The following is a 12,033-nucleotide window of genomic DNA, read 5'->3' as shown; positions in this document are numbered from 1 at the left end:
TGTCTTTTTATGGAGTTTGCCAAAGGTTGTGAGTTCAACCACCCAAACTCACCTCTGTAACATGGAAACCCCTGCACTTAACATTGATCACATCTAGGGCTGAGTGATTAGGGAAAATAACTGTGACATCTAAAAACATCTTTGTCTTCATATTTATGACTGTGTTCTCCTTGACAAATTTGTATGGTGGAAAGTCCTGTTTTCCTTCGGCTGCTAGTTGTTGTCATTAGCGCATTGCAGACATTTGTTTTGTATTACAAGACAATAGACAACCAAGTGGCAGAAAATCTCAGAGAAGACAAGAACAGTGACTACAGGCCAGTAAAAACAAGATTTGAATGACCAGGGTTACTGGATGTGTTGGTGAGTTTATGCATATGTATAAGTTGTGAGTTGTTCTCCTCAGCTGCACGGATGGATGATGAGACAAAAAGGAAAAGGGAGGGCTGAGGTAATGATTTAATTACTTAGCTAATCCTGCATTTACTGCTTATAGTAGCTATGGTGATGATTATATTGAAAACCTTTATAATTGCAATAGCTATTATTAAGCAATGATAACAACTAAAGGGTAATGATTAAGTCAAGGTGCATAAGTTTGCATACAATAACATCTTAATGTGAGCATCATCAGGGAGCTCCAGTGTGAGCTGTGTGTCTTGTGGTTTCTTAATAAAGAAAATGACAGATTAATAACCTTCTGATAAAGTTCTACAAATGCAATATGGACATTCATAATTGAAAATACAAAGTGGTTCTGACATGTTTTGATTTATTTGGAGGCTTAAAAACATCAGTGATATTTTGTTCCTCAGGGCTCAGACATTATTTTCTTAATCAGTTACATTCTACTAACACACATCGCAGATATTCAACATCCTGCTGTCATCTCATGCAGCGCACATAATAATATTAATGAGGTATTTGATTTTACTCTGTGTGGTTTCACCATGTAAACCTTTCCCAGCATGCTCCTCCGCTGCCCAGCAGGCGTCCTCAGATATGCTACATTAACATAACAGAGCCATGGATCATTCATATTGATTAACCTTCAGAACCAAACATGTTGGGAGTCATGTTGAATCTGTAGCAAACGGGTTTGTGGCTAACATGCCGAATAAATGATAATAAGTAGATGAGGTAGGGGCGCATTGGTGAACAAACATTTTGGTTCAGGTCTGGTTTGGATCTTGGTTTCCGAGATTATTTTTCAGTGCATAGGCCAGCACTTGTCTTGTTTTTTTTGGTATTTATGAAAAATAAGAGGTAGGAAAGTTTTGATTTTGAAGTTATGATGATCAGATTATGTCTAAATAAAGTAGATAATTCTGGGACCTACCGCCTGAAAGTTCTTCAATGAAATTAACCCTAGAAAGTAGGGCTGTCGGCTTTAATGTATTAACCATGATGTGATTAAGGTCCACAATGAGTACATACATTTTTTATTATTGCATTAATTGCATGTTTCATTGCTCCTTTTAGTACAAATTTGGTTAAGCCACTGAAGCCACAGTTTTTCCTTCTTATCAATCCGTAACAAGTTTCTTTTTTGTGTTTGTGTTAATATGTCATAATCTTATATCAAGCCAAGTTTCTTTTTTTTTCTTTTTTCAAGAAAAACATCCGTTGTTGTTGTTGTCGTTCTTGTTTTATGAATTTTGGAGGGAAAACCAGAAAAGAGATTTCAGTCCTCTGTTTGGTGTTCTGTTTTAAACAGGGAAACTAATAAACCGCTCATTAATCACTGGTGGGTGGGCCTTGAGTGAACCTTTGCTTCTGATTGGCTAGTAAGCACTATCGTTTGTGTTTTCTCTGTACCCTTCAAAATGAAGGTACTAGAGAGAGAAATTCTTTCACACGTTTACAGCAACCTAATTTCCAACATATTTAGTGTAAGTCACACTGCTCTGGGATCCAGGTACACTCAGACTCTAGAGAACCAGAGACAAGAGTGCCGGCATTGTTGTGCCAAAAGACATAAATGCTGGTGAGACAATCAAACTGCCAAGATTTGTCATTGCTTCCAACATTCATACCTGTCCCCTGATCTGGGGGTATTTTTGTATGTGACTGCTACATCAAAATATCCTCTCCCTTCCACCTCCCAGTCTAGTCAGACTCTCTTGACTCAGGACCTGAAGGTAGGAAGTGAATCTGTCTGGGTGACTTCGATAACACTGTTCGTCTTCCCTCCATGTTGCTTTTCTATTCCCATCAGATATTTTACGGATCAGTGTTTACTGTGTTTTGATCCAGTGTGATGTCACATGAATACCTGATGTGCTGCTCTCTGGTCTTCGGCTCTGTTTGTGGCAGTAAAACATCCACTTCAGTCACTGTGAGTGAGATGTTTGTTCATGTTTCTCTGAGGACATCCTGTAGTTTGTCTCTGACAGCTGACACAGCCGCTGTCATGGCTCCAAAGTACCACAGAGGACAGATATAGATGCTGGATGAGCTTGTAGGTTGGCTGAGCGCTGACAGTGAGGGGTGGTCGTGTAGAAACTGATTGTGATCATGTGTTTGTGACAGTGTCTGCAGCTCACAGTCTTTCCTCTTCAACTCAGCGATCTCCTGCCTCAGCTTCTCCTCCAGCTCTTTGACTTGACTCACTTCGTTTTCCTGCTGGGATCGGACCTGCTGTTTCACACTGGAGCGTTGTTCCTCCATGAGACGGATCAAAAGGGAAACTGGTTCGCAAACCAGTGATCCTAGCCGACATCTCTACCTGACCTTTCCTCTGATTGTGGATCACCCAACTGCAACCTTTCAAAAACCCTTTTTAGTTTTGTTTTAATATTGATATTTGTTGCATTTTTAAATGTACTTTTTAAACCGAGTAGTTCCAGTTTTATACTTCCACATTAAACTCCTTCCTTTTTCCACGTTAAGTAACTTAGAAATAAACATCTAACAGTTTCTGGCTGTTTAGGAGGCTTCGGTGAAGATGACTGATATTGAACACTTTGCTTTATGGTTCAGAATAACCAGAGCCCTGCACAGGACTCTTTTCTTAATCCTGCTGGATTTCTGACCATTACCTCCCATTCCTGCAACAGGTGTGGCAGATTCTGGCAAATGAGGTGTATCATCGCATCCAAAGACATTTCCTCGTCAGCATATTTCTACAGACTCCATTGTTTGGCTCTGTCACTCACTCTTACGAGCTCGTAGCCAATGGAACTAATTCTGGAAAACCAAAGTGTTCCCAGACAGAGGGGAACACTAGCAAGGAATCTTTAAGATCTCTCTTCTGGTTTGTTTTGGTTGCTATAATTGTCTCAGTATGCTGTATGTGGTACACTCTTTCTTTTTAAACAGACAGAGATTAAGGTAAATCATCTTAAAGGGCCTTATAACAAAGGAGGAATGATGAAAGAAACAGGAAAATTACTTAACAATAAGTGGCTTTATTTTCCTCTCTCTCTATTTCTCTACTATCTCTTCTGACATGAATGGCTCACACTGTAAAGCTCAAACCGTCCCTCTGATCTGCACTGAAGCAGACATGTCTCATGTTGGCTCCTTCAGAAAAAAAACAAGTGTGGGAATCATGCTCTGCAGTTGTCATGCTGTGCAGTTGTCAGTGGGAGTATTTTCATGAGCGTAGACTGAGGTAACACACGATGACGTCCAACATCAGCAGCTAAAATCTGTGCTGACAAAGATAAATCACAACTGGAGATCAAGATTTCAGTCTAGTGATGTTTGTGCAAAAATAAGAGAGAAAAAGACAGCCAAATATTATCATACAGTAGATCACTCCAAAAGATTAAAAAGAACATGATTTTAAATAAATGAGGTAGAATTAAAAGATACTGCTTTGCTTGAGATAGCTTTTCTGAAAGAAAGAGGTTTTAAACCAAAAGAACACTGTTGAACACCAAAGAAGTTCCTTTCTTTTTTATAATTTAGGCTAAAAATGTAACTTTCATGGCAGTTTTTAGGCCCAAACAAGTTATTTTGGACACACCTCCTTCATCCATCACAAACTGTCATAAATCTAATCCAGTATTAAATTATGTAAAGACAAATTTTAGATGTAGTTACACAAATGTTGGCTTGCTTTAGCTTGGAAGGCTCTAGCTAAAGCTAGCATAGCTATGATAGCTACATAATGGTACTACATAAGCTAATGTGTCTAAGTTAGCTTTAGTTAATGTAGATAACACTAACCCAGCAAAAGCTAACACATCAGTAGCAAACATAGCTACCTAGATAATGTAGATACATATCTTACATAGCTGCTTTGTGAGCTTAGCTTTAGCCATGTAAGCTACATAGCTACACTAGCTAAAGAGGTCCATTTTCTACGAAGCTTACTCAGCTAATGGAGCTACATAAACTGTCTCTACATTGTCTATGTAGCTCTGATATCTACATAGCTTACTCAGCTAATGGAACTACATAAACTGTCTCTACATTGTCTATGTAGCTCTAATATCTACATAGCTTACTCAGCTAACAGAGCTACTTAAACTATGTCTCTACATTGTCTATGTTGTCTGATATCTAATTAGCTTATGTAGCTAACTGAGCTACATAAACGATGTCTCTACATTGTCTATGTAGCTCTAATACCTACATAGCTTACTCAGCTAACAGAGCTACATAAACTATGTCTCTACATTGTCTATGCAGCTCTGATATCTACATAGCTTATGTAGCTAACTGTGCTACATAAACTATGTATTTATGATATCTTTGTAGGCCTGTTATTTACATAACATATGCAGGTAATGGAGCTACATAGGCTTCTTTTGCTGCATTACAATGTTGTCATGGAGAATGAGTACACTTTTGTGTCAGTAGACATTTTGTAGTCAGGTTTTGTAGGTCAGGCTTTTAACTTTTGGTGTCCTGACCAAGCGGCAACCTCTGGTCCTGAAAAATGAAGCCAATGCAGAAGTGCAAAAAAATTGCAATACAGCGAGTCAGCATGAGGCTGGCTGCAGGAACACCAGAATTCCCGTCTGTTTTTACGCTAGAAATAAACTGGTTCACAGCCTGGTTCAAGAAACCAAACGGGTCTCATTAGCTAATGTCTTCATGTGCTCTCACTGTATGGGGGATGAATTTTTTTGTACCACAATGGTTTTGATTATATTTAGGAAAAACCTCACTGCGGACTGACTGGCGTCTCATTTGATTGCTAGATAGTTCGACAGGCAGAAGCTATGTTTCTGTCAACCAGAATGCTAGCTATCTAGCTGACAGGAAGTTGAGCTTAGTGGGCGGGCTGTTAGGTTGATCCAAAGTTCGGTTGAGACCACATTTTCAATATAGAAGCTGGCTTCATAAGCAGTTTGAGTCCGCCGATTGTAAGCAGACGGTTGACATCACACAGGGTTTGTCCAATTCTATTTACAGTCTATGGTCCTGACCCTTATTTTAACCCTTACCCTAAACTTAAATGGAAGTTTAATCCTTTTTTTTTTTTTTTCCAAGTTTTGGCATTCTGAGATAATGTAGTCTCAGATGAACGTTGAGCAGGCGCCCATATATAGAGGCTACAGTCCTTAATGCCGTGGTTATGTCTTTTGCTATTCTCTCTCTCTCTCTCTCTCTCTCTCTCTCTCTCTCTCCATATTTCCCATCTCTCTTCAGTTGTCCTTTCGAGAACAAACCCAAAAGCCCCAAATATTATCTTTTGAAAAGGTATTTGAGCTTCTAAGTAAAACATAATCTAGAGGACACACCATCCTTGTAAGTGTGAACATAGGGCTGAGAACAACAAACCTGCAGACTTTAACTTCACTCTCTTTAGGAGGATGGTTACTCCTTACTCTATTGACATATGCTATGTTTGATTTTCATCAGTATTCAGAATGTTACATATTAGGAAAAAATGTCCATATGGGACCATAATCCTGGATTTTGTTATTCTTAAGAGGCAATATTTCCTTTATCTAGACATCAAAAACGTTGTACGTCTTTTCATTGCATGAAAAATAGAAACAGGTTTTTAAATTTCACAGCAGTCAGTCTCATAAATCCCCTTCTCCATCAGAAACCCTCATCATGGTTTCCCCTGATGGACTTTTAGCACAAAGAGCTTTTTGAGCTGGAATGAAAACGCAATGTTCCCCAAAAACAAAACAAACCTGTTAAGTAAAGAAGGCAATAAATCTAAAATCAAATCACAACACAGCTGATGTCTCCCTGAGCAGTTTTTATCTAAAGTGTTTACTCCTTGAAGTCTTATTTATAGTTTTCATGCCTCTGCGTTGACTGAGGCCAGAGACATCATGTTTTCAGGTTGTTTGTCTGTCTGTCCATCCTAGTCAAAAACACTTGAGGGATTTACTTAAAACTTTGCACAAAATCCTTTTTGACTTACAGATGAATATATTAGACCTTGGTGATTATGATTGAATATGTAGGTCATTAGGCCTCATGTTTACCCCCTGTTTGTAAATGCAATACCTCAAGAGTCTTAAACTTTGCATAAATGTCCACTCAAACTAAAGGATGAACTGATTACATTTTGAAAATCAAAGTTCAAGGTTACTGTTTCCTTAAATCTTGGACTTGAGGCCTCACTGAATAGATTTAGGACAACAGAAGTCATTATTTTAGTTTTCAATTTGACCCTATACACATGCTCCATTAAAGCAATAAGATTCCACCAGTCAAACTTCAAAAACCACCCCAGCCCTACATTTTGGTGGCCTATTTACCTAGCAGTAGTTCTAGTTTCTTCTACAAAGAAGTTGTGACGCCATAAATGAGATGAGTCATAACGCATGAAAAGAGAGATATAACCTATATTTCTGTAACTGTTAGCGAATTTTAGCTGAGAGAGGAAGAGAGCAGATGCTGCGTTAGTCACACACCAAAGCTCAGCCATCTCTGTTCAGCTGTGTACGTATTTGAGTGGGTGGTCTCTGGCTGCAGACGTGTCTGAGGGGGCAGAGAGGCATGCATGTGTGCACTTTTGGGAGGTGTTACTTTAGTGTGTGTGAACTTATAAACCGATTCATGCATGCACTTTCTTGTCACACATCAGAAATCCATACAAAAGTGATTGGGTGCTGAAATGCTGTTTTACATGTAAATCAGTGCCAGGAATGGGCAACGTATGCGTAAGAGCCTTTTATTCACACAGGCATTCATGCCAAAGCTATTTACAGCTTTTCCATACAACCTCCATCTGCACTGATTTTAAACCTATCTTGTTAGGTATTTATACCTGCTGATAGACTTACTTTATCATATTTGTTCCTTTCTACTCATAGAAATATTGAGAAAAATTACTGTTGGCACAGTTAAACATATGCTAAGTGCACCAGTTAAGCAGCTTTCTCTAAGTTTAAAATCAGTCTGATTTAAAGTTTGTCCATTAAATGGAGATAATGTGGCACTTCAAATGATTGAAAAGGTTACACCACATGACACCATTTAGAAATGAGTAAATGTTACTAAATAGATGAACCTTTTAGCATTCAGATGTAACTAGTGTAAGGGTGGGGATCTCTACGATGCAATATTATCATGATACTTGTGCTGCAATTCAATATTATTATGGTTTTAAACATTTCGTGATATACGGAGTATTGTGATACCATATAATGTAATATATATCTTGCTATCTATACAATTGTTTCAACTGTTTAGCCTTACCTTCATTTTTAGTGTATTGCCATCCATCCATTTTCTATACCGCTTATCCCGTTCTAACATGCAAACTCCACACAAAAAGGCCCTGACTGGGAAGTGAACCAGGAACCTTCTTGCTGTAACGCAACAGCGCTAACCCCTGTGCAGCCTATCATATTACCACAGTATTTTATTTTCATGCAGCACCCCTTGCAAACCCCATGTGTCATGTCCATGTTGTGTCATGTGGCCTGTTTGCATTCCTGCACCGTGATCCAAATTATTATGCAAATTGGATCTTAGTTAACCTGACACGCCAGATGGATTAGTTTCACACATACATCTGGAAAACCTTCAATACTAAGCATTTGGGAAAGGGAAAAGGATTTGAAAAAAACTTGGGGTGTGATTGGACGAATGTTCTGTCTGTCACATCTTTACGGGCCAATCAGAGCAACAAACAAGTGACATAGTCGCGACCAAAGTGTGCGTGCGCAGCTACCAATGAAAAGCATGAACCATGGCGACTATAGACATGTCAGTACACGACTTTAGTCGTTTTTGAAAAGAAAACAACTCACTGCTGTTCTTTTTTCTTCTTTTAATGAAGAAATGTCGTCAAGTTCTGATAAAACTGGGGCTTTAGCAGCATCCATGCTTATGTCTTCTGCCATAATTGTACCGGCCTCTTGTTGCTGCTTGCTTATATCATGACTCTGCCGTGCCTAAAAGTACTGCCAACCTTTACTATAAGGGCTATAATGGGCTATATTTTTAATATTGTTAATAATGTGCTCTCAGGATGCGAAAAACTCCTCGGTTTTTTTCTTGGTGTCATTTCTTCCTGCAGTGCACAAACTCAAAAACCAATGCAGCAATAACTGCACCTTTTGCACTGCTGACAGTGGATAGTTAAATGGAAATGGAGATAATTTAGGCAGACCTTAAGCTGTTTAACATTATAGGTAGACACTCATACTCTCACAGGTGCAGATCCCAGGTGGTTATCTATACTCAGATGGTCGAGAGGAGGGTGACCTTTATGTCGTGACTCATTCATGTTCGTGTGTGAGCTCAAACAATCTGAGTCCACTTAGACTTAGGAAGTTTGAAAATCCACCTTTTACACAGCAAAAATCCCTGAGATAATTCTGGTTTTGCTATGGTGGAACACAGAGTTTAGGTTGTTAAATCTGATTTTTAATGACACACTGTTCATTGTAGCTCCGATATGCTGCAGGAGAGGGCTGAGGGGAGGAACTGAGACTAATGATCTGCTTCAGGAGCTGCTGACAGTTCAGCTCTCTCTCATGGGAAGAATTATGCTAAACATACTCATAGTTAATGTGTGTCTTTTCTCCCTCTCAATCTAAAATACGACTCCTGATTCAATACTACAAACACTTTTACGGCAGTTATCATCAGATCTTAATTGCCCCTGTATTGTCACACATACCTTTCTCTACATCCATTACTGTTCATGTGCTCATCATCCCCCTGTCTGACTTGCATTAGCTACTCCCCTTGGACCCTCATTGTTGGTCGAGTGTACAAAGCGTCCGCGGGAGCAGGTGCAGTGTGCAAACAGCAAACCCTGTTGTGCTGAGCATCACTCACTCCCCTCTGATTAGATCGAGAATAACAACACTCAGCCCTCCATCTCTGCTCCGGTCCATGCAGGCACGGCAAATGATGCCTCTCCAACATGTCGTTTACTGTGATTTATTTTACATCAGACTTCTGAACCAAAACAACAGCTGCAGGAAATAAATGTAGCCTTGAGATACAAAATGACAAATGGTACCTAAGCCTGTAAATGCATGTGAAACAGCAGAAAAAGTACGCGTTTGGAGTGAAAGTGCTTTCTTTAATGTTCTTTGACAAATCTTTTTAATCACTGACCTAGAAAAAATATCAAACTCAACAATGAAATATACAGTGCCTATAAAACATATTCACACTTTTGGATGTTTTCCCATTTTCTTAATTTTATCAATCATTGTCAATATAATTTGGCTTATTTGAAAAAAATACAAAACAAAAAACTCTTTCATGTCAAAGCAGAAACAGATTTCTACAAAGTAATGTCATCTAAATAAAAATATCTAAGGTAAAATAAGTGACTGCATAAAGATACATAAAGAGGCCAGGCCAATTGGTGCTAGTGGTCTCACATAAATGAAATAGGGATCACCTGAGTGCTGTAAATGTATTTCAAGCTTCATCAAAAAAAGTTTAGACTATATTTATTCATGTGTTGTAAAGTGGAGAAACGTAATAAAGACGAGCATTTAAGAGCTAAAGAGGATTTTATTTTTGAAGAAGCGTATCTGTGGAATGAAGGGAAACATGGGATCCATCATCTTTTGGTCTTTTCATGATTATCAGAAATGGACAGCTCTGTTGCACTGATTGTTTCAGTAGGGATTTCTTTTTAATCTTCCTTGCTTCATGATTTCTCGATTAACCTTTTTATGTAAAAATCAAACACCTTTTTCACTTTTGATTTAAGCTTAGACACCAAGTGCAACAAATGGAAATAAGAACAAACTTCAGGCATTAAATCCTGTGAATACTGAAAAAGCACATGATAAATTGATCAGTTTGAACATTAAATATCTTGTCTTGTTTAATTGAATATTGGTTGAAAAAGCTGCATATCACTGTATCATGTTCTTATTGTCATTACATGTCCTTTTTAAGGTATAGGGCCTTTGAATTCACCCTCATCCATTTAGTAACTAATAATGATACAATTTTTTTTTTTTTTTTTGGAGCGTAGCATCAGAGCAATGTGTCCGAAGAATTTCCTTAAGGATAAATCTTTTAATCAATCTAATCTACAAGGTGTAAGTATTCATGTATGCTTGTAATTAGTTGAAAAGAAGCAGAGAAGAGATGATGAGTGGGAATACAGGATTGTACATCTTCTTCCCACTCTTCCAGCAGTGTTCTTATGTAATATTTTTCTAAATGAATGATCACGTTGGCATGGTTTAATTAGCGCTGGCTGTCTGGACACTGAGTGACTCTTGAATGGCATGTGGGACTTGTCACCACTTAACTTGTTCTAAAACCCTTTCTCCTTTCTTCCTCCTACACTAACCCCCCTGTCAACCCCCTCATCCTCCTTCTCCTTCACGCCTCGTCCTAATTGACAGGATTATCAGGAGTCCACCCACCTGGAGCAGTTTGTGACCCGTTTCCTGCTAAAGGAGACAACCAATCAGCTTCATTCGCTTCAAAGCTCACTTGAGTGTGCCATGGAAACCACTGCGGAGCAGACTCGACAGGAGAAGTAAGAGCACATTTTTTCTTAGACAAACACACGCATGAAGTCACTAAAGCTTTCGCAAATTGTTTTGTACTAGAGCAGCCATAATTACACCTCCCACAGTACATCTCAGTGTTGTCCAATCCACACACACACTAATTATACATCCTTCATCTTTAAGTGGAGTTCTGCATTTAAACAGAGTGCTGTGATACAGCTCAGGCTTTATTCTGTAATTGCTGTCCATCTTTGTAACAGAGCTTTTATCCACACACGGCAATTGTTTTTAATTTCTATTTATACTCTGGAGTCCAGGACAGTTTCTCCTGCCAGAACGACAACATGGAAGGGCTGCATCTCAAGTCTCAGAGAATTGATGAGAGGACAGAGATCTGTGGACCCATGAGCAGGGACACATGAGAGCAGGCTCTCCAGAAATCTCTTTGCTGAATATTATTGGATATCAGTCACCATTTGTGAAGACAGCGCCACAAACTGCATCGCCTCACAATCATAAAGAATGTCTCTTGCACCCTATCCTTCCTTTCTTCTCCTCTTTGTTTCCTTGTGTAGAGAGAAGAAGCAAGCACAGTATAAGACACAACGGGAGACACATGGATATAATTTAAGAGACTTGGGATGCTTCTATGGCAGGGGTCATCAGCTTTTTCCTGACCGAAGTTGCGGGGGCCAAAGATTGAAATAAAGAGAAATAAATCAACATTTTAATCAAATTAACATATTCTTGTAAAGATATCCTTCCAAAATGAATTGAACATTTTAGCCCTCTCACAGCGAGACTAGTACTTATCACCTATATGAGTTTGATGCCAATATGCTGTGTCGTGATTGGCCAAAAACGGGCAGGAAACAGATCTTCTGTGAATTCTAAGAGGGGAAAATTGCACCCTTAAAGAGCTTTATGTGGAAAATTGATGCAAAAAAACTGCATCTTGAATGAAGATAACAATAATAAGTACATGCTTACAATGCCAAATTACAGAAACACTAGTTTGCATCTTGCATCTAAGCTGCTAGGTTAAAGGTTTTATTGGAACTTCAAGAAAAAGGTTAAACAAAAGCATGTCAATTTTTTTCCAGTTTTTCTTTAATCAAAATAAAATAGACCATGCAATGGTGTTGCTAAAAATGCTGCCATG

At 38.7% G+C, this 12,033-nt stretch overlaps 1 protein-coding gene across 1 annotated transcript in view; it reads left to right on the top strand.

Annotated features, from left to right (window-relative positions):
* necab1 (N-terminal EF-hand calcium binding protein 1) overlaps positions 1-12,033 on the top strand; it is a 52,181-nt gene that overhangs the window by 15,913 nt on the left and 24,235 nt on the right. Inside the window, exon 6 of the mRNA XM_041808012.1 lies at positions 10,761-10,897. Coding sequence (XP_041663946.1) covers positions 10,761-10,897 — 137 coding nt within the window. The remainder of the gene's footprint in view (positions 1-10,760; positions 10,898-12,033) is intronic.

Source organism: Cheilinus undulatus, linkage group 16 (assembly GCF_018320785.1).
Source record: "Cheilinus undulatus linkage group 16, ASM1832078v1, whole genome shotgun sequence".
NCBI lineage: Eukaryota > Metazoa > Chordata > Actinopteri > Labriformes > Labridae > Cheilinus > Cheilinus undulatus.
This window is presented reverse-complemented; position numbering and strand designations above follow the sequence as displayed.